General features: G+C 39.5%; 1 protein-coding gene across 2 annotated transcripts in view; it reads left to right on the top strand.

The window, feature by feature from the left end:
- Positions 1-24,462, top strand: part of TRAPPC11 (trafficking protein particle complex subunit 11) — a 48,269-nt gene extending 23,807 nt beyond the window's left edge. For both annotated transcript variants that reach the window (XM_047090708.1, XM_047090707.1), the window contains exons 19-30: positions 1,528-1,683; positions 3,039-3,226; positions 3,360-3,508; positions 3,690-3,811; positions 4,342-4,461; positions 8,009-8,074; positions 8,185-8,341; positions 12,953-13,064; positions 16,212-16,303; positions 17,534-17,667; positions 19,529-19,696; positions 23,450-24,462. In XM_047090708.1, the coding sequence (XP_046946664.1) occupies positions 1,528-1,683; positions 3,039-3,226; positions 3,360-3,508; positions 3,690-3,811; positions 4,342-4,461; positions 8,009-8,074; positions 8,185-8,341; positions 12,953-13,064; positions 16,212-16,303; positions 17,534-17,667; positions 19,529-19,696; positions 23,450-23,494 (1,509 nt within the window). In that variant the 3' untranslated portion in view covers positions 23,495-24,462. The remainder of the gene's footprint in view (positions 1-1,527; positions 1,684-3,038; positions 3,227-3,359; positions 3,509-3,689; positions 3,812-4,341; positions 4,462-8,008; positions 8,075-8,184; positions 8,342-12,952; positions 13,065-16,211; positions 16,304-17,533; positions 17,668-19,528; positions 19,697-23,449) is intronic.
- Positions 24,463-26,335: the final 1,873 nt, after the last annotated feature.

The raw sequence follows: 26,335 nt of genomic DNA, 5'->3' as shown, positions 1-26,335 counted from the left end.
ACAGCATTATTAATTATAGTCGCCATGCTGCCCCTTAGATCCCAGAACCTATTGTCTTGTAACTGGAAGTTTATACCCCAACACTTCGCATCCACCATTTTACCCTGTTTCTATGAGTTACAGATTCCACATGTGATTGAGATCACACCGTAGTAGGAAAGGAGTATGTGATGTTACTTCTTCTTAATTCCTTTTCATGTTTTATCCAGCGGATAAAAGCCTTACTTCCTCAGGGACACCCCCCCCCCCCCCCCCCCCCCCGCCTAGCTGATTTTCCTGGCCGTAGCCCTCTTTAGTACTTACCACACCTGTGGTTTCATTTTTGTCTGTGTGATTCGTTGGTAAGTCATTTGTTTTCTTTGTTAGCATGTAAGCTCTCCCAGGTCAGATACTTTTTTTTTTTTTTTTTTTGCTCGATGGTGACAGTTTTGGGGAGATATGCTAAATCTGGAATTAGAGGATGAATAGATTCTTATTGTACTTCTGCTGTTAATATCCTACCATTCCATTTCTTTCCCCTCTTTTCTTAAACAACAGACTAATTAAAAACTAATTTAAAATGTTAAAATGTAAAGCAGTTCATTTTTAAAGTTAGATTATATTCTGAATATGTGTTATTTGAAATTCAAGATCTGAATCAGAAGAAAAAAAAGTAGTCCTTAGGTTTCAGAAGCATGGAATAGAAATGAAAACTCGAAGGCAAGTATTAAACTTAACTAGTAAGAATTTTCTGTAAGATAACTCATCTGCTGGGATAGAAGACAGCTCTTGGGAAGTTCTTACTGTTTACTGAATGGATGAGAATGTTGATTCCATAGACGTGCACAAGAAAGAGGTCTCCCTTCAGTTCTCTCCCTTTATTCTCACCTCTATTTATCACAGAAGGAGTGTGCTCTTCTAGGAAGGTAGATGTACATTGAGTTTGGGACATGCTAAATTTGAGTGGTAGTGGAATTAACCTCTTGACAATTGTGGATATGAACTTTTGGTTAAGGAAATAGGACAGAGTTAGTTTTTAATGTGGGAAATATTAGCATAGAGGTACAGAACATGTAAAAATGGATAAACTCTGCAATGAAATGAACATAAAGAGAGTAGAACTGAAAGCCGAAGACTAAGCCTGTGGAGCCTCTGAATTAAGGGGACAAGAAGAAGAAAAGACCTTTGAGGGAAAAACAGGAAGTAGTCAAGAAGGATGTCACAGAAGCCACATAAAAAGAAAGCTCTTCTTAAAAAAGATAGTAGATAGTAGTGTCCAGTGAAACAAAGAATAAATCTTTGCTTCTCTGGGATTTGTAAATGTTTTCAGAAATCAGCTTGTATGTGGTGAATTGTCTCTACCTTGTGGCAGCAGTGAGTGGGTAAGCGTTTCCGTTTGGCGTAAAATACCTCCCATTAATCACCCTTCATAATGCTTTAGTTGTACTGCAGGTAAATTTACCAACCTCCGAATCATTTTTGTTTAGTGTGAGCAAAACGTGACACTTGCTGTGTATAAACAGTGACCCTTGCTGACCTCTTTTACAGGAATATAACCAGTTCTGCGTAATCGAAGAAGCAACTAAAGCAAGTGAAGTTTTAGAAAATTTGACCCAGGGAAAGATGTGCTTAGTTCCTGGTAAAACGAGGAAGTTTTTCTTTAAATTTGTTGCAAAAACTGAAGATGTGGGGAAGAAAATTGAGGTTAGTGATGAAATTTGTTTAAAACATGCTTTAAATGACAAAAGTAATATGTGTACGTCAGAAAAAAATGTCAGTAATACACAAGTTTATTAAGTAAAAAATGAAAATATTCCACCTGGACTTCCTAAGGGAAATCGTTCATCATGGTTTGGTAGGTTTTCTTTTTTTGAGACTATACTGTACATAATATTCTACAGTTAGCTCTTTTTACTTACTAGTATATATGAGGCATCCTTTCCGGTTAGTACATAAGACCAACCTCAGTTTTAATGGCTATGTAATCAGTTAAGGAATTTCAAACAAAATACTATATTATGCACTGTACCAATTATATTTTGTATAATGACATAATTCACACTAGAGATATATATCATTTTGATATCTAAACATTTCTGAATGCTTTTTTAAAAAATATATATATTTAAAGGATTCCTTTAATGTACATAATTAAAATGTCTTTTAGAAATATATGATAGAAGTAATAATTTTATTGAGCGTAAATTCTGGAGCCAAACTTCATGGGTTTAAATTCCAGCTCTCCAGCCTACTAGTGTGGGGCTCTGGGCAATTACTTAACCTCTTTGTGTCTCAGTTTACTCATCTTGTAAAGTGGGGATAATGATGGTCCCTACCTCTTAGTGTTTCGTGAGGATTAAATCAGTTAGTTAACGTAAATTGCTTGGAATAGTGATTAGTATATGGTAAGCTTGTTTTCCATGGCTTAAATGGCGATAGTTGGTTCATCTAAACTTTGGGCCATTTCTAAGATAGAAACATAAGACTGTACTACCAATATTCCCATAACAGTATCTGTGAATCTGTTGATTTTATTATTAACCGATATCCAGAGATTTTGCTTATTCACTTAAAGTTTTTTTTATGATTTTGACTAAATCCCTAATTACATATTTTTTATAAGATACTAAGGAAGACTACCAGATGGAAATCATAATTAGTAATACTGTTTCGAGTACATTTGTTAATGGATTTTGTTGAAAGGAATATTTATTCAGTTAATAGTATTATACGTGTCTTTGGGGAAAAAATATGTGTGGAATTAGGAATTCGGTTATGAGTGTGCTAATGGTCATGAAAATATTCATGTATCTCACTCAGCAACCACTAATTGAGCATTTGTTATGTCAGGTTATTATCTCTGTTTAAAGGTGAAGCGGGTGAAACCTAGTCAGTGTCACAGCTAACAGATGTCGGGGACAGCTGTACAGCAGGTGTTCTGACTTCACCCTGGGGGGGTCTCTAGATGAACTCCACACACCAGCAATTGCTGTGTAACTCGTCGAGAGGGGATAGTGACAAGTATGAGGTGGCACTTCTGACAATCCTCCGTCTTTCAGATTACTTCGGTCGATCTAGTTCTGGGCCACGAGTCGGGAAGATGTGTGGTTTTAAATTGGCAGGGAGGAGGAGGGGACGCTGCCTCCTCCCAAGAAGCCTTGCAGGCCTCGCGTTCTTTCAAAAGGCGACCCAAGCTCCCTGACAATGAGCTTCACTGGGACAGCATAGTCATTCAGGCCAGCACGATGTAAGTCGACCTTGCTAGGCAGATTGAGGAAGGTCATCTTACTTCTTTTAAATACTTTGAAGAACTTGTTTTTTTTTTTTTAATCAGTTGCTTAGCTAAGGTTTTGGGTTTTTCTCCACCCCCCCCCCCAAAGGATTATTTCCAGAGTTCCAAACATTTCCGTGCATCTGCGGCATGACCCTCCTGCCCTGACGAATGAAATGTATTGTTTGGTTGTGACTGTTCAGTCCCATGAAAAGACCCAAATCAGAGACGTGAAGCTCACCGCTGGTTTAAAACCTGGTAAACATGCCTTTTCCACATTTGATCAGTGTTCGTTCAACAGAAAATAAGTATCAGTGGTGTCAACCACAGGAAGTTTGTTTAAAATACGGTCATGAAAGAGTGCTGTCTATGCAGTAGTAATTGTTAGGATAATGTCCGAATGCTCCGTATTTTAAAACGCTGATATTAACACTTTCAGGACAGGATGCCAATTTAACTCAGAAAACTCATGTGTCTCTTCATGGAACAGAACTATGTGACGAGTCCTATCCGGCTTTACTCACTGACATTCCTATCGGAGACTTACATCCAGGGGAACAGGTAAACTTGGTCACCTATGACTGGGGAGGAAATCAACTAGATTGAGGTTTTAAATATGTAGTGAGTTTTAGAGAACATTGTAACAGCATATTCTGAGACTACAAATGGGATTTAACTAATGCATGTTTTTAACACTTAAATGCGTAAGATGTTTACACATATTTAGATGCATAAGATGTTGTAAGCAGTTTTATACAAGGGGTTTTAGAACAAATGGCCCTGATGTGGAGAATTAGTTGCCTGATAAAATAACTGAATAACATTAAGTTTGTAACTTTGTGAAATAGCCTTTCAAGCAACTTTTATTTCCAAATGAAACACAGTTCTTGGGCAGTTGGGAATGATAATAAAAAAGGTGGCATAGTACTGGTTGGTCCCACATATACTGTGGCAAGAACAGCCTGTAAACAGGGTTCAAGAATTTAGTCAGCTGGTACAGTAAACTCCAAAAGGTGGGAACATTATCCTAGAGCATATACCAGGAAGAAATCTCTAAATTATTAAATTAAAATACTTTTATTTTGTTACAGCTGGAAAAAATGTTATATGTTTGCTGTGGAACAGTAGGTTCAAGAATGTTTCTCGTGTATGTTTCTTACCTGATCAATACAACTATTGAAGACAAAGAAATTGTTTGCAAGTGTCACAAGGTATTACTTCTCATGGCTACTTCGGGAAGCATCATACGTGGGGTGTTCCCTATTTTATGTTTTTTTTTACCTGTAAAATAAGCAGCTTAGGTGCTTGTAGTCTATTACAGATTTTAATTAAACATCTTGGGTTTTTTTTTAATCACTTATATTTATCATAAATGATGTACATGGCATTCACTGCTCAAACATCAGAAAACTGGCCTCCATGGCTTTTTGTACAATCAGCAGGTTTAGGATCTCATGCAAAAAAGTTTTGAGATTCCAAACCTATGTGTTTCTTTATAAAATCGCACATTAGGTAAAATCTGTAAGTTGATTATATGCTGAAGATTTGAGGGGACGGAAGGTCTCCCTTTATGAGATATTTTTTCCATTAAAAAAGATTCTCATGAAAATTGTGTCTAGTTAAATGCAGATAGAAGAGGATGAGAATAGCATGGTCATAGTCAGTGCCTTGGAGGCAACTGCTGTCAGCTTTTTGGAGTGTTTTCTGTTGGTTTTCTATTTATAGTGATTTGGGGGCACTGTGTTTTTATTTAGATTTAACCATATTACATATAATTGCTTGTACCCACTTTTAGTAATGGAACATTATGATACTTACTGTCCTCGTAGTCTTATCTGTATTGTTTCAGCCCGTTCTCAGGAATTGATTGATTCCTCAGCCAGCAGAGGAGAAGGCCAATCAGTCTGGGGATTTGTAGTTTGGTCATTGCCCAGAGTCTGGGCCGTCCGCCATCGTATGAGTCAGTAGGAGGCAACACTCATCCTACAAGAGAGGAATATTTCCCAAGTGGAAGGGAGGAAGGCATACAATATATCAGAGATTTCACGTAGCCTGATGTACTACAGTGGATCATGGCTGGTGAACTAGGAGGGGAGGGTGCCAATCTCAGCATGGCCTCCTAACATGTCCACCCAGCCTAGCCATGTAACCGTTTGACCTGAGTTTCCTTATCTACAAAATAAGAACATTCAAGTTCTATACATACAGCTTTGGAGTCCTATGCCTTGGAAAGGACTTCTGATAATGAAGCTTCTAGTAGACTTGGAACATATCTTTTTAAAATGATTGTTTGCTATGTAGTAACTATCCTGGAATCAAGCTACAACAGTGTGTAATGCTCTCTTTGCCTCAAGACACGATATTTTTGAGGTGCATGCCACTTTTTTTTTGATCCCTTCCATCTACTTCACCCATCCCCCCCACGTACCTCCCCTCCGGTAGCCACCAGTTTGTTCTCTGCAGTTAAGAGCCTGTTTTTTTGTTTGTCTTTTTTCCCTTTGTTCCTTTGTTTTGTTGCTTAAATCCCACATGTGAGTGAAGTCATATGGTATTTGTCTTTCTCTGACTTATTTCGTTTAGCATTGTGATGCCTAGCTCCATCCATGTGATTGCAAATGGCAAGTTTTCATTCTTTTTTATAGCTGAATAATATTTCACGGTATATATATACCCCGTCTTTTTTATCCATTTATCTGTTGATGGACATTTGGGCTGCTACAATTTGGCTATTGTAAACAATGCTGCAGTGAACACAGGGATGCATATATCCTTTTGAATTAGTGTTTTCATATTCTTTGGGTAAATGAATATTCAGTAATGGAATTACTATGTCATATGGTAATTCCATTTTTAATTTCTTGAGGAACCTGCAGACTGTTTTCCACAGGGGCAATGCCAGTTTGTATTCCCACCCACAGTCTACAAGGGTTTCGTTTTCTCTACATCCTTGCCAGTACTTGTTTCTTGAGTTTTTATTTTAGCCATTCTGACAGATGTGAGAAGATATCTCATTGTGGTTTTGATTTGCATTTCCCTGATGATGAGTGATGTTGGGCATCATTTCTGTGTCTTTTGACCATCTGTATGTCTGTCTTCTTTGGAGAATTTCTGTCCATGTCTTTTGCCCATTTTTAAATTGGGTTATTTGGTTTTTATTGGTGTTGGGTTGTATAAGCTCTTTATATATCTTGGATACTAACCCTTTATCGGCTAGGTCATTTGCAAACATTTTCTCCTGTTTAGTAGGTTGTCTTTTAGTTACTTTAGGGAGGGATACTAATTCTGAGGGATAGAAATAGATGTTACACAAAAAAGAATGAGTTGGTCAAATATGTTTGGAAAATATGGGTTAAGAGGTATTAAATGGATATTTTGACTTTAAGACTTAGCACAGCATTGAATTTGCTAATGTGTGTTGAGAATTTCACAAAAGGCTGTGGTGATTATCTTTCAAGATTATTGTACACAGAAGCACTTTTCTCATGGAATATCTATCTTACAGGTCCCAGTGTTACTTGTAAGACATTTTTGGAAATTTAAATGTAAATTATTTTCCCTTCACTGGATTGAATCTCATTTTTACCTTCATGTGTGGAAATTTAAAGTAGGCCACATCTGATCTAGTCATTGAGTTGTGTCTTCATTTCCTTAGATCTTTTCTGTGGGGAAATACTGAGGCCCTGCTTTAGACTCACAGACCTAATGCAGGCGTTTTCTACCACTAATATCCTGCTTATTACACTTTCTTAAAAAGTTAGCTTGATGGTATTGAGAGGAAGTCATTTGAAGTATGTGATAATAATAGTGAACATGGTTTAGGCATTTCACTAGTGCTTTATATATGTTATCTCACTTCATTGTTAACAGCCCCACAAGGATTATGAAACTGAGACTCAGAAACCATGGTTCTTCCTCAAGGTTACCTCACTAACCCCAAGGTCTGCATAGCTAATAGGAATGTGTCCTCCAGGATTAAAACCCACATCCCCCTGGCATTATCACAGCCTGAGTTTTTAAATCAACGTGATTTTTAAAAAAGGGTTCTCACTAACAGGGTGGGTGGTTTGTTTCCAAAGACATAGTAAGCCCATTGCTTCTTGAACAGACTGAGGGAGGGATGTAGCGTGTAGGTTAAGAGTACAGACCCCTACGGTCAGATCCGGGTCTGTTTCTGCCTTTGTCACCTACTAGCTATGCGGGGCTACTTCAGCTTAAAATAGCGAGTATGATGGCATCTGTTTCCTTGAGTTATTACAAACATTATATAATGCATTACATATATAGCGATTATAGCGCTGTTATATTATTATTGTCATTATCATTATTATTAGTCGTCTTGACTTGAGGTGAAGTAAAGAACTTAGACAAAAAGAAAACCCAGATTCTAGGCTTGGCACCACTAGCTTTGTGGCCCAAGGCCAAGCATTGAAACTTCCTTAACTTCTGCTTCGTCCTCTCTAAAATAGTGACATTGCCTGTCCTGCCCACTTTTACTAGATCCTGAGATAAATAACGTGTTAGAAAGCACTTTGCAGTGTGAGCTGTTTTAAAGCCGTAAGATAATTTATTAGAAATTGTAGTCCGGTTTCTCTCTATAGGTTTTTATAAATATTATCTGAGGGAAAGCTTCTAGCTTCTTAATATACAAATTGGGATTATTTCTTGATCAGTTACAGATTGTGTTTTGCATGTCTGCTATTTTTAAAGCTATTTTTAAGTTTAGAAAAGCCACTGAATGTGCCCTTTAAATTCTTACAGGATGAAACTGTAACTATAGAAACTGTCTTTCCATTTGATGTCGCGGTTAAATTTGTCTCTACAAAGGTATGTTCCTATGAAGCATTTTGGAAATCATTTCAATTATAGAAATTAACAGAAAAAGCAAAATGAATTATTGTAGTTCCAGACAGATCTTTTGTCTTCATTTGTGACAGTTTGAGCACCTGGAAAGGGTCTATGCGGACATCCCCTTTCTATTGATGACGGACCTCTTAAGTGCCTCACCTTGGGCCCTCACTATTGTATCCAGTGAGCTACAACTTGCTCCTTCTATGACCTCAGTGGATCAGCTAGAGTCCCAAGTGGACAAAGGTGAGAATGTGGACCATCCCACTTAATTAGAAGACCGGGGTGTGTGTGTGTGTGTGTGTGTGTGTGTGTGTGTGTGTGTGTAGGCTAGCAGGGTAAGAGTTAGCTTTTTGCTAATGGAGGGCACTTGAGACTGATAGAAAAGTAAATACATTTAGAATTAAAGTAGAATTAGTATCAGTTACCACTTGTTTGAGTATACCTTATTTTAAAAGATAAGATTTTTGCTACTATAAGGAAGCCACTCAGAAAAATGTACTTGAAAATAAAATAGTATTTTTTCATATTTGGATTTTTTATAGATTGTTTTTTCTTATTGATTTTTAATTAATGTTTACCATATCTTATAATTTGAAATGGTGAAAGATGGTTATTAAAGAAAGTTGGGAAAATATAGAAACATAGACAGTAAGTTTTCTAAATCAACTAAAATAGTTTAGAGAAGAGATTTAAACCCAGGATATTACTTTTCTGGTGCATTATACCTTGGGCTTATATGCTTCTTGAGCTGTTAGAGAAAAATAAAAAAAATTAGTTTGAATGTTAACCCAAGCAAAATTGTGCTCAGCTCTATGATAAGGATAAAGATTGTATGAAAAAAATCACGATGTATTTTTTTTTAAGTTTATTTATTTATTTTGAGAGAGAGAGCACATGCTCGCAGGAGGGGCAGAGGGAGAGGGAGAGAGAGAGAATCCCAAGCAGACTCTGTGCTGTCAGCATAGAGCCCAGTGTGGGGCTCAATCTTACAAACTGTGAGATCAAGACCTGAGCTGAAACCAAGAGTTGGACGCTTGACTGACTGAGCCACCCAGGTGCCCCCCACCCCCACGATTAAAATCAAATATAAATGAGTCATTTATTTGCTGTATCTGTTTATCTATCTACTACTTGAGTTCAGTGTCGTAAGTCATATAGTTGATTTGCAATACAGATTAAAATTAGATGAGTAGTTTCAGAATTCCAGTATATTTTTTGTATCCGGCCTGTGAGTAAGTTTCAGTATCTATCAATAAATAATCAACAGGTATTTATCAAGTTCACTATCTGGGCCCATGCTAGGTTCTCAAGAAAATGCCAAGAAGAGTTTGTCTCTACAAGAGACATAGTCTTCATAGTCACTTCTGTGCATTTTAGGAAAGTCAACATAAAGGAGGAAAGATAAAATAGATTAAAAAACCTCTTTATTTAAATGCTACAAATAGGGGGGCGCCTGGGTGGCGCAGCCGGTTAAGCGTCCGACTTCAGCCAGGTCACGATCTCGCGGTCCGGGAGTTCGAGCCCCGCGTCGGGCTCTGGGCTGATGGCTCGGAGCCTGGAGCCTGTTTCCGATTCTGTGTCTCCCTCTCTCTCTGCCCCTCCCCCGTTCATGCTCTGTCTCTCTCTGTCCCAAAAATAAAAAACGTTGAAAAAAAAAAAATTTTTAAAAAAATAAAAAATAAAAAAATAAATGCTACAAATAGGTCCTACGTCCTGTAAAGTAATAATACTAGAAAACAATTTTGCTTTCCGAATGCCTTTATAAGTTTTGTTTTTATCTTTTGAAACTTGGTTTTCTCTCATGGTTTTGGAAATCAGTCTGTGGTTCTGCTTCGTTTCTCTGTCCACACTTCTTCCTTTTCTCCTCCCTGGCTAACGTGGAATGACCACGAGCTGTGGAGTCCCGCTGAACTAGATTCCATTCTCTGACCTTCTGCCTGCTCTTAGGTTACGTTGGACGGTTCACTTTGTTTCATCACTTGTCAGAGTTAAAGAAGATAACATACGTGAAACAGCGTGTATGAGGTAGTCTGTATGAAGTATCTCAGCCCGGTGTTTGTCTCCTCACAGCTCAACACAAGCTGGCTATCTGTCCATTCTTTGCTGATTCCCTTTCTTACTCCTTAAATGTGGGTCGCTTGCAAGATCCTGACTTTGGCTCGTTTTACTTTTTCTACAAGTCTTCACCTGCCATGCAACCTCAGGCTCCCCGCAGTCCCCAGTCCAGAGAGAGGAGTCAGTGTATATTTGGCCCCAGGTAGAAACCACAGAAACAGACCAGACTCCCTCTTACGTGCGCATCCATCCTGGCGCCACGTTCTCCCTTCTGCACGTCTCTTGAATCCAGCTTCTCTCCATTCTCACCGTCTCTCCTCTGGCCTTCAGAAACACCTTCTTAACCGCTTTCCTCTTTGCCCTTCTCTCCCCTAGTCTGCCTTTCATATTGCTGCCAGAGATTGATTTCTCAAAAAGCAATTTTGAACTTGTTTTTCCTTCTTAGAAAACCTCACGACCTACCAGACCTTTCCCTGGGAAGCTTCCCTTTCAGGCTTCTTCTGTACAAGGCTCCCTACTTCCTCTTCCTCTTTCCCAGACTTTGACCAAGCCCGGATTTGTACATTCAGCAAACACTACCTCCATCTGGTTTTGAACATGTTGGTACGTCTGTCCAAAACCCTTTCCTTTTTCTTTCCACCTGATCGACTCTTGTTTGCTCTTTCGGTCTCATGTAAGCTTTGACTTTTTGATCTTCCTAAGCGGGACTAGATAATCTTTCTTTGCTCCCAGAGTTTCTTTACATCTGTTATGACACTTATCCACTTATATTGTAATAGTTTACTTACTCTTATGGCTCCCCTACTACACTATGTGCTCCTTTAGAGCAGGAGCCATGACTTACCCCTTTTTGTGTTGGCAGCCTCAGCTGCATAGTAGTTGCTTAATAAATGTTTGTTAAATGAATGAACAAATACCTACCTTGAATTTCCCATTACTCGTTTCCTATTGCTGCTGTAACACATTATCACAAAGTTAGTGCTTAAAACAACACAGATTTATTATCCTAACGTTCTAGAGGTCAGAAGTCCTAAAATCAAAGTGTTGTGATGTATCCCTTCTAGCTCTGGGGAACACCCTTTTCCTGCCCTTTTCAGCATTCAGAGACCATCTGGATTCCTTGGCTCATGGTTCCTTCCTCCGCCTTCCAAACCAGCAGTGTAGCATCTTCAGATGTTTCTTCTTCTGACCTCTGCTTTCATTGTCACATGTTTTTCCTCAGATTTCCTCCTACCTACCACTTTCCCTCAGAACCCTTGTGGTTACATTGGGCCCAATTGGAGAATCCAGTATAATCTTCCTATTTTAAGATCCTTATCTTAATCACATCTGTAAAATCCTTTCTGCCGTGTAAGGTACCACATTCACAGTTCTGGGAATTATGATGTGGATATCTTTGGGGAGGGGGTGGCATGGCTTTATTCTTTCTGCCACCTCCAAGGACACCAGCACTAATGCATTACAAACTTTGTATTTGACACATTAAAGATAACAACTTTCCTAGGTCATAAAGTTGACCCCAATGTTAATTGTTAATAAACGTTGTGATCAGTTTTGTTAACTTCTTAGAATTAAGGAAGGCTTGAGCTGGGGAGAAGCAATATGAATGTCCTGGGTTTTTGAAAAAGGTATCTTGGGGCGCATGAGTGGCTCAGTCAGTTAAGCATCTGACTCTTGGCTTTGGCTCAGGTCTTGATCTCTCGGTTCACAGGATCAAGCCCCATGTTGGGCTCTGTGTTGACAGCGTGGAGACTGCTTAGGATTCTCTCTTCTCTCTTTCTCTGCCTTTCCCCCGTTCTCTCTCTATCTCTTTCTCTCTCTCAAATAAACTTTAAAAAAATGAAAAGAAAACGGGGCAAGGATCCTGAATTTAAAAAAAAAAAAAAAAGGTATCTTAAGAGGTTTAAATTGATGTATGTTTTACTAACTGGGCTACAGTATCATTTCCTAGTCCTTAAAAATTACTTAAAAGTGGTTAGAGGTTGGCCCAGCATTTTCCCCTTTGACTTCTAGTATCTGCTCACAATCGTAACTAGTAATTTATCACAACCTTCTTCATTAGAGAACCATGAAAACAATTAGTTAATGTTTAGAGACCTTGTTATTACTGTTTGAAAGTTTCACCCACAGATTTGCCCAGATCAGCCTCAGATGGGCACTGTTGCCAGCTTGCATCGAAGGCACTGCAGGCTGGGAGGTGCTGATGGCAGGGAGGGCTTGGTTCAGACGAACCTTTATCTTGGCGTCAGGAGTTTAGGCTACAGTTGGCAAGAGGAAAGCAGCCTTGTATGAGAGGTAAGTCACCACATTAGGCAATAATGAGGCAACATGTAATGTATTTCCATTTGATGGGATCGCTAATATGTGTTTGTCAGAGAAAGCCAGAGTTGCCTGGAATGACATTTTGAGTACCTAAAAGGTTAACTAAAAATTTCTTTTTCCCTACTGTGAAATGTTTCCTTTAGAGACATGAAATAATTTGTAGAAAGAAAAATAATCACCAAATGGTATTATTCCAACTCCAGACTTTGCCCTGTCATTAGTTCCTATAGGATCTTGTCACAGACCTACAGCTGCTTTGCTGAGTTTTATTATAATGGAATATTGATATATTAGAAAAAACACTGGATAGGGACTTTGTGACCTTGAAAAAGTCATTTAACATCTCTGAGCCTTAGTTTTTAAGTCTCTACAAATAATGTATAACTGATATTCTTTTTTTGTTATATTACTTAAAGGTAAAACTCTCCTTTCATAGAGGAAATCGTTGCATAGGATTATAAAGATTATTCCTTATAGTTGTCTTACAGACTGGAGAGAGTGCCAGTGAATGCTTTTGTCTTCGGTGCCCATCTGTTGGAAATGTTGAAGGTGGAGTAGCAACTGGTCATTATATTATCTCCTGGAAGAGGTGAATCAGCCCTATCTCTTATTCCTTCTCTGTCCTATTCTACTGCCTTTATTATTTGTCATTGTCATTTAATATTTGAAAGTTTCTGTCAGTCCTGGAGAGAAGACTAGAAGTCACATGCTATCACTAAATGTTTGTCAAGAACACAAAGATTAAAAAGGATAATTAAACTTTTATTTGTATTTGTCACAATTTGTGACCTGTATACTGATGAAATTTTAACCAAGCGAATTCTCATGACAGGACCATTAAAAACATTAAGAGAAACTGTTCTTATTTGCATTCAATAGGATTGTCTACATAGAAAACCCAAGGGAATCAACAAATTATTTCCATTATAGGAGTTCCAGCAAGGTTGCTGGATATAACATCAATATACAAAAATCAGTTGGCTTTCTATATATCAGTAATAAACCTCCAGGCAATATACTTGTAAAACAGGTATCATTTAGATGATAACAACAATTATAAGGTAAGTAAGAATATATCAAATAGAAAATGGGTATTGCCATTATGGAGAAAATTATAAAACTTTAAAACATTAAAGGAAGTCCCTACATGGGACAGACACAAAATTGTCTTGGGTAGGATTTGGATAAGATCTGATATTGTTTGTTCTGTAAGTCACTGCAATTTGCTTCAGGATCTCAATAGCTTGTTTTAGTTTGTTTTTGTGGAGCTTGACACTGTTGATTTTAAAGCTTATATGGAAAGGCAAAAACTCAGAAATAGTCGAGATACTTCAGAAGAAAAACTAATAAGCAAGGATACTTGGCTCTTCTAAATTCCCAGACTTAAGGTAAAGCTACAGCAGTCATTGCTGTGGTATTGGAATGGGAATATGTAAATAGGCCAGTGGAACAGAAGAGAGAGTCTAGGGGCGCCTGGGTGGCGCAGTCGGTTAAGCGTCCGACTTCAGCCAGGTCACGATCTCGCGGTCCGTGAGTTCGAGCCCCGCGTCGGGCTCTGGGCTGATGGCTCGGAGCCTGGAGCCTGTTTCCCATTCTGTGTCTCCCTCTCTCTCTGGCCCTCCCCCATTCATGCTCTGTCTCTCTCTCTGTCCCAAAAATAAATAAACGTTGAAAAAAAAAATTTAAAAAAAAAAAAAAAAAAAAAAAAAAAAGAAGAGAGAGTCTAGAAATAGATCCACACATATGAAAATTATGTTTTAGGGAGGTAGCATTGCAAATCAGTGGAGATCTGGTAATTGGTGGTAAACAATTGGGTATCCTTATATCTCTACACTGTGTATAAAAATTAATTCCAGGCATATTAAAATTCTAATTGTGAAAAGCAAAACGTTACTACTTTTAGTAGAAAATAAGAGAATTGTTTTATGACTTTGGAATAGGGAAGAGTTTCTTTAAATAAGACATAAAAAGTGTAAGCCTCTAAACTTGATGAATTTGATTTGTTAAAATTAAGCTTCTTAGTTCATTAAAAAATACCTATAAAAATACAAATTGGGAAAAGCTATTTACAACATGGAAAACTGAGAAAGCATTAGAATTCATATCAAGAACTTATACGAATCATAAGAAAACCAAGTCTCCTAACAGAAAGTTGAGCAAAATCTTGAGTATGCGGTGTTAAGAGAAACAGAAGAGGCCAGATGGCCAGGAAACATAGGGAGAAAATGTGCTGCCACTAATTTGGAAAAATAAAAGGGGTTAACAATGCAAAGTTTGTCAAAAAAGGTAGAGTATAAAATAGAACAGTTACTTTGGAAATCCATTCAGCAGGGCTAGGTGAAACTGAAGATATCTATATCCCTCATAGAAAAGGTCTCAAACAAGTACACAAAGATATATGTAAGAATGTTCATAGCACCTCTGATTATAGTAGTAAAAAGTTACAAACTAAATATCCATCAACAGGAAAATGGACAAACTATGGCATGGTCATAGAACGGAATGCTACGTATCAGTGAAAATCGATGAACCAGAGCTGCTCCTGTTAACCATTAGTATTAAGGGAACAAAGCAACTGCAAATGTTGAAAATATGAACAAATTGCATGTATGTAATATTGGGAAACATGTAAAACACTGCACATTTCTTAGGGCTACCTTCATAATTTGGAAAAGTATAAAGAAATACGTAGCAATGATGACTCCCAAGTTAGTACTTCTAGGGCACAGGTGCAAGCAGGAAGGGGCACGTGGGGAGGTTCAACTATATTGTGATGTTTTCTTAGGCTGGGAGGTAGATATGTGATATTTCATGTGTGAATTTCTTGGCTCAATTTTTTCATAAATTTAAAAACTGCGAATGAGACATGAAAAACGAGAAAGGAAAAATCATGGACTTATTTTTTTAAAAAAGCTAAGATCTTTCTTTCTCCCACTTCTGAATTTACCACATCGAAGTTTAGTTTAATTTATGTTTACAGGAATTAAAATAGGAATTTGAAGGCACTGCTTACTCATCCCATCACGTTACTGTAATACCATAAAGACCTACTAATGAAGAGGGGTTAGATGTGTTCGCCTGGGGCTTTTGTGGTGTAATAATTTGCACCCAGTGTCAGCTGTTCCACATCTTGATCCCGACTCTCCCCAAGGCTAGTTCTCGGGAGTCAGCCAGCCACCCTGTGGTTCCCGTCCTAACTGTGACACAGGGGAAGATATTTGACAGTTTCATAATGTTACTCACTTTATCTCCGTGATGTCAGAATGCTGCTTTTTTATTGGTAGTAAAATACTTTTTGTTCTTTGGTTTCCATTCTGTACTTTGGGTGTAGCTAGGACGGTACACTTGGAAGTGGTCTGTGCTCGGCCTCGAACTGGCCACAGGGGGAGAAGGTCTGTGTCATAAGGTCAGTCCGCACGCTCCCACCCACGCTGAGCGCTCTGCTACCACGCCCTGTGTTAAATGGTGGGTTTCATGGTATGGCTGATTCACATTCTGGCCCCTGGACCAAACAGCAGCCCTGGGTTATACCATCGATTCATTGGAAACATTCAGAACCCAAACGGGATTCTAAAAGCCTTTTCTTCACTAAACCACTTCCAGGAATAAAGTTTTAGGAGATGTTTAAGCCCTTTCTGTTTCCTTTGAAACAAGTTGGTGAGTATACACGTGGCCTGTTTTTGATTCCACGTTTCACGTAAAATGCGGATTTGAAAGATTCCCTTTTCTGTCACAGGACCTCCGCCATGGGAAACGTCCCTGTCATCAGTACTGCCATCACTCTGCCACACGTGATCGTAGAAAACATTCCCCTCCATGTGAATGCAGGTAACGGCACCAACTTGTACTTGGTAAAAAGAATCCAGTGAGAATACTTATTTTAGCTTCTAAGATTTAAAACTACTTTTAGGGGCGCCTGGGTGGCGCAGTCGGTTAAGCGTCCGACTTCAGCCAGGTCACGATCTCGCGGTCCGTGAGTTCGAGCCCCGCGTCAGGCTCTGGGCTGATGGCTCAGAGCCTGGAGCCTGTTTCCGATTCTGTGTCTCTCTCTCTCTCTGCCCCTCCCCCGTTCATGCTCTGTCTCTCTCTGTCCCAAAAATAAATGTTGAAAAAAAAATTAAAAAAAAAAAAACAAAAAAAAAAAACTACTTTTATTACAAAAAATGCCCAACGTTTACAGAAGTAGATTATGATCAGCCTTGTTTCATCTGTACCTCAAGCTCCTCCTCCTGCCTTATTTTAAAGCAAATCCCAGATATTATTTCATCTATCAGTATTTCTGTATTAGTGGCTATTTTTCTAAACATCATCACAATTCTATTGTCATCACCTTAAAAATTAGCAATAATTCCTTAATATTAATTGCCAAATTCCAGTGTCGCAGTTTCCCTAGTTGATTTTGAATGTTCTTTATTGTTTATAGTCTCATCACTGCAGCTGGTGGATGTCTCATACTTTTGAAATCTCTGGGCGGGCAGACTCCCTCCCCACTCCCTCACCTCCTTCACCCCCCCCCCCCCACCTCTTCCTTGCTATTTATTGAAGAAATGGGAGTTAGTTGTCCTGTAGAGCGTCCCACAGTCTGGGTTTTGCTGATTGCATTGTATCATTTTTAAGTGTCCCTGTAAGTTGGTGGTTACATCTGTTGTCTTGATCAGATTCAGGTTCAGGTTTTTGGCAAGAATACTTTATAGTTAATGGTATGTGCTCTCATCAAGAGGCACATGATGCCTGTTATTCTTCTTGAACCATGATGGATAGTTAGGGACATGTTTTATAGATTCAAAAAATTATTCCTAAAGTATAATTCAGTTCCTGATAGCCGAGACCCTTTCTAAGTCATTCAGCTTTAGAAGGAGACTTGATTCTGTTTAGCCTGTTTTATCACAGTCCCATGGCTGTTGTCCAGTCCAAGAATGTGCTTCTTTAGCAAGAGTGCAGTATTAGCACTAATTTAAATAACCTCATGTCTACAGAATGAGATTCATTTACAAGAAGAACTCATAAATGGTACACTGTTTTCTTTAACCAAGAGAAATGTGTTGTCTTTCTCTGCAGATCTGCCATCGTTTGGGCGTGTCAGAGAATCCTTACCTGTCAAGTATCACCTACAGAACAAGACTAACTTAGTTCAAGACGTGGAGATTTCTGTGGAGCCCAGTGATGCCTTCATGTTCTCTGGACTTAAACAGGTATAGGGCCTATCGCATTGGGCTGCTTGTGTAGACACAGAGGTGTGGCCAGGAAATGGAGAGCTATATACTTAGTTTTTACAAATGAACTGATAAGGCTGATTATGGTCCCTGTTATTTTGATAATAGGAAATTTTTCATCACCTTTAAATATCAAGTACAATTTGTGTAGCAGCGGATTAAGTGGACAACCCTTTTCACACAGAGATCATACATATAAGTTCTTTCTTTCTGTAAAACGAGAATGCACAAATCCTCAGAGTATAATAGACTTTCTGAAAATTTTAGATTTCCCTTTTATTACCACTGTGTGTGTGTCTGTGTGTCTGTGTTTGTCTTTTAACTTGAGGCCTAGAAACCTGACTACCCATATTAAAAGCCTGATTCTCTGGGGCGCCTGGCAGGCTCATTTTGTAAAGCATGTGATACTTAATCTTGGGGTCATGAGTTCAAGCCCACACTGGGCATGGGTCCTATTAAAATTAAAATTTTTAAAAAAATTAAAAAAAAAAGCCCGATTCTCTTCTGAACTATCAGTGAAATTTTTTAGAGATCTTTAACCTTGCATAGAATTTACTTATCTTTGGCGCATTTAGACATAATTTTATATTTACACATAAAAATAAGTTATTCAGGTGTTTTGATTCACCCATTCAAATCAGAGGTGGATTCCACATTTTTTGAGTGGAACATACACTTTCAGGCAAAACCAGTTTCCATGAGAATACTGTTTTCTGTCAAAGTTGATAATAGATGCCCCTCAAGAGTCAGTAAATACTTTTTGTTAACAAGGGCATAATTAGAGGAACAAACATGTCATAATACTTAGAAGTGTCTACCTTGACTAGTCATTTTTGCTGTGCATATTCTGGGTGCTAGGTTTGTTGTGAAATGTAAAATAGAATTCTTGGGGTGCCTGGGTGGCTCAGTCGGTTAAGCGTCTGACTTTGGCTCAGGTCGTGATCTCATGGTCCTTGAGTTCGAGCCCGGCCTCGGGCTCTGTGCTGAAGGCTCAGAGCCTGGAGCCTGCTTCAGATTCTGTGTCTCCCTCTCTCTGCCCCTACCCCGCTCATGCTCTGTCTCTCTCTGTCTCTCAAAAAGAAATAAAAACATTAAAAAAAAAAAAATAGAATTCTCTACGAAGTAGAGTGTAAGTCCATACACTAATTTAAGTTTATAACATATAGTACATGTCGTATTAGCTGTTCTGTGTTGGGTACACACACGTTATCTTTGACACGTATATAACGTATGTACTCATTTGCAAATGCGTAAGCTTTTCTTGAGTGTCCTGATCTTTTTCACATACTGACTTACAAATAAATAATGCACGATACCAAAATCTTACCTTTGTGATCTTTTCTAAAGTATCACTAAAATTTTCCAAACATCTTTTTTTCCCGATAGTATTTACCTTACTACAAAGATAAAATCCCAAAAACACCAGAAACAACTAGCTTGCCTTCTGTTGACATAGTATTTACAAAGATACTTTCCTACAAATTATCTCATGGCATAAGTGACTATAAAATCTACATGGTCAAGACATAGAAAATGTTAGTCCATCTAGCGTTCCCCTTTTTAAGCTGGTACAAATTGCCATTTAGATCTTGGTAGAAACTATAGAAGCTGAGATGATCACGCACGTATTTTTTGCATATTTATTACGTGTGTGGCCCTAGTCTCATCCTAATTCAGCCCTATTAGTAGCATCTGTCTGGAAAGTGGAATAGGAGAGACAGCACATTTCACCAGAAAGATGTGGGTGTCCAGTGATTTCTAAATAACTAAGGGGTGATACCATGAAGATGCTGTAAGTGTATATACTGATTATCTTTCTCTACCATTTGTTATGATGTAGATTCGACTGCGTATCCTCCCGGGCACCGAACAGGAAATGTTATATAATTTCTATCCTCTAATGGCCGGATACCAACAACTGCCATCTCTCCACGTCAATCTGCTTAGATTTCCTCACTTCACAAATCAGCTGCTCAGGCGTTTTATACCTACCAGTATTTTTGTAAAGGTAAGTCTTAGGACTTCTAAATCTCCTGTCTGGAACACAAACCAAAGGTGGCTTTTCATGTAAGCTTCTCAACGATATTTTGAGACTGATAGTTTTTTTTTGTTTTGTTTTGTTTTTTAACGTGTATTTATTTTTGAGACAGAGAGAGACAGAGCATGAACAGGGGAGGGTCAGAGAGAGAGGGAGACACAGAATCCGAAGCAGGCTCCAGGCTCTGAGCTGTCAGCACAGAGCCTGACGCGGGGCTCGAACTCACGGACCACGAGATCATGACCTGAGCCAAAGTCGGGCGCTTAACTGACTGAGCCACCCAGGCGCCCCATGACTAACTGATAGTTTTGACGTGTATCATATCAATTTGGCAGTATTGCTTTTCATTTCTGTAAAGTTGCTATTACTTTACAGAATCTAATTTCCAAGGTTTTTATTCCCTCAGGTAAAAATGATTTACCTTTACAGTATCCTTAGACAGGTTTTTTCCTTTGGCTTATAAGTAAAGCATATTTTTAAGCTGTGGTTAGTTTATAACTAATTTTTAATCAAAATGGATTAACTTTCTAAATATGACCCTTGAGCTTTCCTGACTCTCTATGTAATACTGGATTGGGGTCTTTTCTGAAAATGGTCCTGTGTTGGAAACTGTAGTCTGGTTTAATGTTTTGATTTTTTTTACACTGGTACCATTTCCAGGTTCCTGCAGTAAAGGAATGTGTAGGATGGTCGTGGTCAGTGTGGGAAGGAGTGAATCGGGCCACACAGGTGGTTTGTTTAGCACAGTGCTCACCTCCAGTGAAGCCGTTCTCGATGCCTAAAATTAAGGCTTCCCTCCAGGTGGTTGTGGTTTCCTCAGTCACTCAGATATAAAAGTTTGGAGGAACTGTCCTTTCTTTATATAATCTGGGATTGGGTACATTTTACATTACTCTGTATTAATGTAGCCTTCATAATCTTCCTAGCTTTTATCTTTCCAGACTTACACTACTTCTTATTTACATTTGCAAAAAAATAACTTATTGATGTTTCCAAGCACCATACTTTGATTAAAAAAAAACCTTTTTTTTAATGCTTATTTATTTTGGAGAGAGAGAGACATACAGAGAATCTAAAGCAGGCTCCAGGCTCTGAGTTGTCAGCACAGAGCCCGATGCGGGGCTCAAACCCATGAACCGCGAGATCATGACCTGAGCTGAAATTGGACGCTTAACCGACTGAGCCATCCAGGCATGCCCTAAGCACCATACTTTTAAACTATAAAAGAAAAATCTCATAATTCTAGATCTGTGTTTAAAAAAAGTAGCTTTTTAAGAGACTTTATTATTTTTTTTTTTTTTGAGCAGTTTTAAGTTCAGAGTAAAATTGAGTGGAAAGTACAGAGGTTTCCTGTTCACCCCCTGCCCTCCCCACCCCCCAATAGCAGTGGCTTTTTTAACATCTCTGCCCATTCACATTCTGAAGCTATGTCTGTTGCTCTTCCTCCCTGTCATGTCTGAGGTCACCTCGCGGGGAAAAAATCTCATGACGGGTGGGGAGCACTGGGGAAGTGATGGCCTCTGATGTCCTTTTCGCCGTTGACCTTCTGAGGTCTGCTGTTCCCAAACTCAGAAGTGCAGCTTAATTAGTGTGAGACAGAGGTGCACAAACACAGCCTGTTTGAGGTGTGAGAGTGGATTGATTTGAGGAATCAGGATTTCAGGTCCACCAATTAATCTCCTCCTTTCCTTTCCCTGTGGGGCTCCCTACACCCCACCCAGTCCCAGCTCCTGCTGGTTCAGTCTTCTCATTTTCTTCCACAGGAAACCTCCTCTGGGTAGTGCTTTAGTCTAAGGAAAGGTTCCAGAACAATAAACATTTGCAAGGTTTAGCGTAACTAACGTGCCCTTTTGAACTGCCATGCTCTTTTTTCTAAATCCAAGTACTACCTTCTAGTAGCTTGACTACTGCCAAAAAAGTTGGCTGGGATCCTCAGAGCCAGCTCCTTTATCGGGGAGAGTCAGAACTACAGTTGTTTTACTTGTCACACTAAGGACAGTGACTAAGGGTTTCCCTTTTCCCACTTAGCGAACAGTCTTACTCGCGCTGTACATCCCTTCACGTCTTTGCTAAACTTGAGCGCCGTGCTGTTCCAGTATGACAGCCACTGGCCACGTGTGCCCTGTCAAGATTTAAATTAAAATTAATTATAATTTAATTTACTTTAAAAAGTAGTTGCACCAGCCCCCCCTTGAAGTGCTCAGGAAGTCAGCGTTCTGGTGGCTACCATGTTGGACAGCACTGACACAGAGCATTTCCATCATCACAGAATGTTCTGTTGGACGGCGCTTCCCTCCTTCGAAGCTGGATGAATATTTTTCTTCCTTTGAAAAGTACATTCCAGTCTTCTAATTGCATGACGTTCTTGTCTTCTGTTTCTGTTTGTAAAGCTGTGTTTCATAAGGATTTAGCCACGTTGAGCCATTATTCTTTTTCTAAAACTGAACATCCTCTGTCAGTACTAAAGATGACATGACGTATAAAAGACCAGCACCTATGCTTTCTTTCATTCCGTTCCTGCCTCAGATGTCAGAGGCCTAACTTATACAAGCACACACGTACATATACGCACACACATGCACACATACACACACACGTGCATAAAACGCACAGCAACAAAACTGAAGGCAGGAGTGCTGCCTTCCTTACCTCAGGGAGTCCCCTGGGGATCATTCTGCATAAAGCATAGTAAATGGCTTTTGGTGATGACGTTGTCACACTGTTCTGTTTCATGTCTTGAATGCCATCTCTGTCGTGCGTTACCACAAAGGTCTGCTGACATACATCTGCTTGATCAAATTATTTGCAAGAATTTCATTTTGGGGGCACCTAGGTAGCTCAGTCGGTTAAGCGTCTGACTCTCGATTTCGGCTCAGGTCACGATCTCACAGTTTGTGAGTTCAAGCCCCAAGTTAAGCTCTGTGCTGACAGTGTGGAGTCTGCTCATTCTCTCTCTCTCTCTCTCTCTCTCTCTCTCTCAAAACAAATAAGCATTTTTTTAAAAAAAGTTTCATTTTGTCAGTTACTTGATGACACCCTGAGGTGTTGCTAACCTGTCAGAAGTTTGATACCCTAAGTACAGTTACAGTACCTTTTCTTCCTGCTTAGCCTTTACTCTGCTCATGTGATGGTTTAAGTTTTTCCAGTGACCTTGGGGAAGGGGAAATTTTTGTTTTCATCTACTGCTTCTATCCTTGCACTATTCATTGTTAGACACCATAGTTCATCGCGGATTGCTCTTTCTCAGACAGGAGACTGGGAGACCTTGAATCCCCAAGAACTTGTCTATCAGCTCAGGTTTGTCACCTGCGTAAAGCTTGAGGTGCAGGAGGGCCCTGAGCGAAAGAGAATAAAGCTACCACTTAAGCGGGAATGGTAACTAGGTTCCCTCTCACCCCCTCCCGGTGATAGAGTAGCTGCTAGAAAACAAGGTGAAGAGAAACAGTGCCTGCGGCGGATTTGGCAGGTGGACGTGTGTGGCCAGCGGGTGACGTCTGTGGTGTCAGAGGGAACGAGGGGGGGGCACCTAAGCGTGCAGTGGCCATCCCCAGGTTCAAGTGCAGAGAGACTGGGGTGGGAGAAGGAGAAAAACAATGTGATTCTGATACTTGTACACTTTATTCTGTTTTTGGGACACAGTTCCAAGAATTTCAGAATCTTTTCCATTCATAGAGCTTTTGTTGTTACTGTGTTGTAAACCTGTTTTGTTTTCCCACTTTAAAGCCACAGGGTCGACTCACGGATGATGCCTCTATTGCCGCGGCATGATGCTCAAGACTGGCCGTCGGCCGTTCTTACAGAGAAGGTGTCCAGAACTGTATGTTTTTCATTGTGAACTATATCTTTGATCATGGTAAAGTTAATCTTTTCTATTTTTTGATGGATGTTATACCAACTGTTCGGAGGAACTCATGCTTAAAATATTAGGAAAATCTATCCTCTCTTCTAGTTTCACTAATAAATATTTGAAATCTCTCAGTGCGACATGGAAGGATGTCAGACCATTGTTATTGTACGAAGCCATTTTATGAATAGTAAGTTCTCTTAAAAGTAAGTGATTTGCATGTGCAATATTGGAGGAAACGTAAGCATCCCAAATACGAGTGGCCAAGGAGAGGAAAATGCCCTAGTATCTGCCCCAGCGAAGTTCTGAATCCCCATGAGTCACTTTTAGAGTTGACTGAACTGGAGATAAGCCCATCCTCACCGACTGGATGTGTGCTGAGAATACATACATTTAAACTCATAAGCAGCTGTATGACTGATCCAGAAAACTTCCAGAAAGTTTTAATCAAAGCAATTTAAAAGCTGTCTAAAAAAAAAAAAAAAAAAAATCTTTGCTTGGCACCAAAACATGTGAAATAGGTTGAGCTTGTGGCCCAAATGTGGATCAGTTATGAAACAGGTTTGTATTTGTAAGTGTGTTAACAAGATTTTTGTCTGTCAGGATCTAAACTATAAGGATGTGATTATGAGCTGAATTTCTTAAGCAAACCGTTTTTGAAAAAGATACAAGGTCTAAATGAGAGCTTTAGTTATATTGGGCCGTTTCAAAAGGAACAATTTAAAACTCTTGGAAATTCATGTAAATAAAAATCATATTGTGGAAATTTTCTTCTGTTAAAATATCTTAATTTAAAACTTACCAGATTTCCTGGAAAATTTTATTATTTAAAAGTGTAGGAGTTGTAAAAAGGAAGTAGTGATGTAAATAAATATGTTCTCTTCTCTTTCAAGTATGCTCGTCTGTATCTTTTATTTATTTTGAGCCTGTTTGATTTCAACTTCACAAAGCATCTTGTACTAAGAATACTGCTGCCTGAGGTCTAGGGAGAGCGTAGGATTGGAAATTAGGAGCTCTGCATTCCCGAACTGACTCTGCTAACCTTCCAGGAGACCGGACAGTGGGATTGGTGGTCTTAGGAGGACGTGAGTTCCCTGCGGTCTTGGCTTTTCAGATAGAGGCCACGGGGAGCTCGTCTCCACAGTCAGGTTGTCCGGGGTCAGATCCTGGTTCTGCTGCTTGCTTGTGAGGTCTGTTCCAAGCTACTTACCCTCTGTGTGTTTTGGTGTTCTTATCTGTAAGATGTAGGCGGTGGTACTACCGATCTCCTAGGCTTAGGAGGAGAGTAACAATTACTGCATGAGAAGAGCTTGGAAACAGTAGCTGACGCACAGGAGTGCTCAACCAGTGACATCTATCATATTATTATCATTGTTATTATTGTTATTATTATTATTATTATTATAAGACTGAAGATGATATTCATGCACCTCCTGGAGGGTTCATGTTATCAGAATTTGTTTATGTAGTTCAGTTCTACATACATGAGCATATATGTGTGTACATATATATAACATACGTAAGTGTCTAAAACCGTGAGCAAAAACGCCATGGAACAATATATTCTATATACTCTTGTATTATATATCCTGTACTTCATGACCCACTAATGGGACATAACCTGCAGCTTGAACCATTCACAGGTTCCTTTGAATTTGAAGACGGTCTGATGCAGAGCTTATGTAATAAAGATCTCACGTGTTAACACTGCTGTCGTCAAACACGAAGTAGGTGTTAGAACAAATGAATCACCGGCACTCCTGTAAAAACGGTTAACGTTATTGTGAGCGTGATGTGTGCAACTCTGTGCTCCTGCAAACGCACCAGACGCACAGCCCCGCGCCTCCCCTCATCTTCCTTGGAGCTGGCAATAGAGTAACCCTTCCCCAGCCAGGAGTTCTCCCAGACCAGGAGTGCTCCTGTTTTCTTATTTTCTACTCAAAAATACATGAGATCAGCAGCTTCCCCGGGCCCCAGAATCAAAACTGCCGCAGTGTTTCCAGAGCTGCTGATTAACTCAGGTTACAAGGGTCAAAGGGGACCTCACGGTCTTTCCCTTCCTGCCTCCGTGCCATCAGCCACAATCATCTGTGTGCGTGGAAATCTCTTACTTTCTGTTTTTTACTGGGTACCGTTTGGTTCTCAGTATTGCTCTCCACCAATTCAGGGGTATACATTTTTAATTAAAGAATTATATTTTGGGGGAGGTATCCATGGAACTTTGACTCTTTTTTTTTTTTAATTTTTTAATGTTTATTTTTGAGACAGAGAGAGACAGAACATGAACGGGGGGAGGGGAGAGAGAAAGAGGGAGACACAGAATCCGGAGCAGGCTCCAGGCTCTGAGCTGTCATCACAGAGCCTGACGCGGGGCTCGAACTCACGGACCGCGAGATCATGACCTGAGCCGAAGTTGGACGCTCAACCGACTCAGCCACCCGGGTGCCCCATTGACTCCTATGTCATGATGGCGAGCACTACTAGAGATGAGATGATCAGTGTCAAATGTCACGAGGAAGATGAGGATGATAATGTCTTGGGGAAGAAAAATTCAAATTTTTTTAATTAAAAAAAATTTGTTTTAATGTTTTTATTTATTTTTGAGAGACAGAGCACAAGCAGGGGAGGGGCAGAGAAAGAGGGAGACACAGAATCTGTAGCAGGCTCCAGGCTCTGAGCTGTCAGCACAGAACCAGATGTGGGGCCTGAACTCACAAACCATGAGATCATGACCTGAGCCTAAGTTGGATGCTTAACCAACTGAG

This window comes from Lynx rufus, unplaced genomic scaffold, assembly GCF_022079265.1.
Source record: "Lynx rufus isolate CCGP_SWC_20201006 ecotype Redwood Valley unplaced genomic scaffold, mLynRuf1.p SCAF_3, whole genome shotgun sequence".
NCBI lineage: Eukaryota > Metazoa > Chordata > Mammalia > Carnivora > Felidae > Lynx > Lynx rufus.
This window is presented reverse-complemented; position numbering and strand designations above follow the sequence as displayed.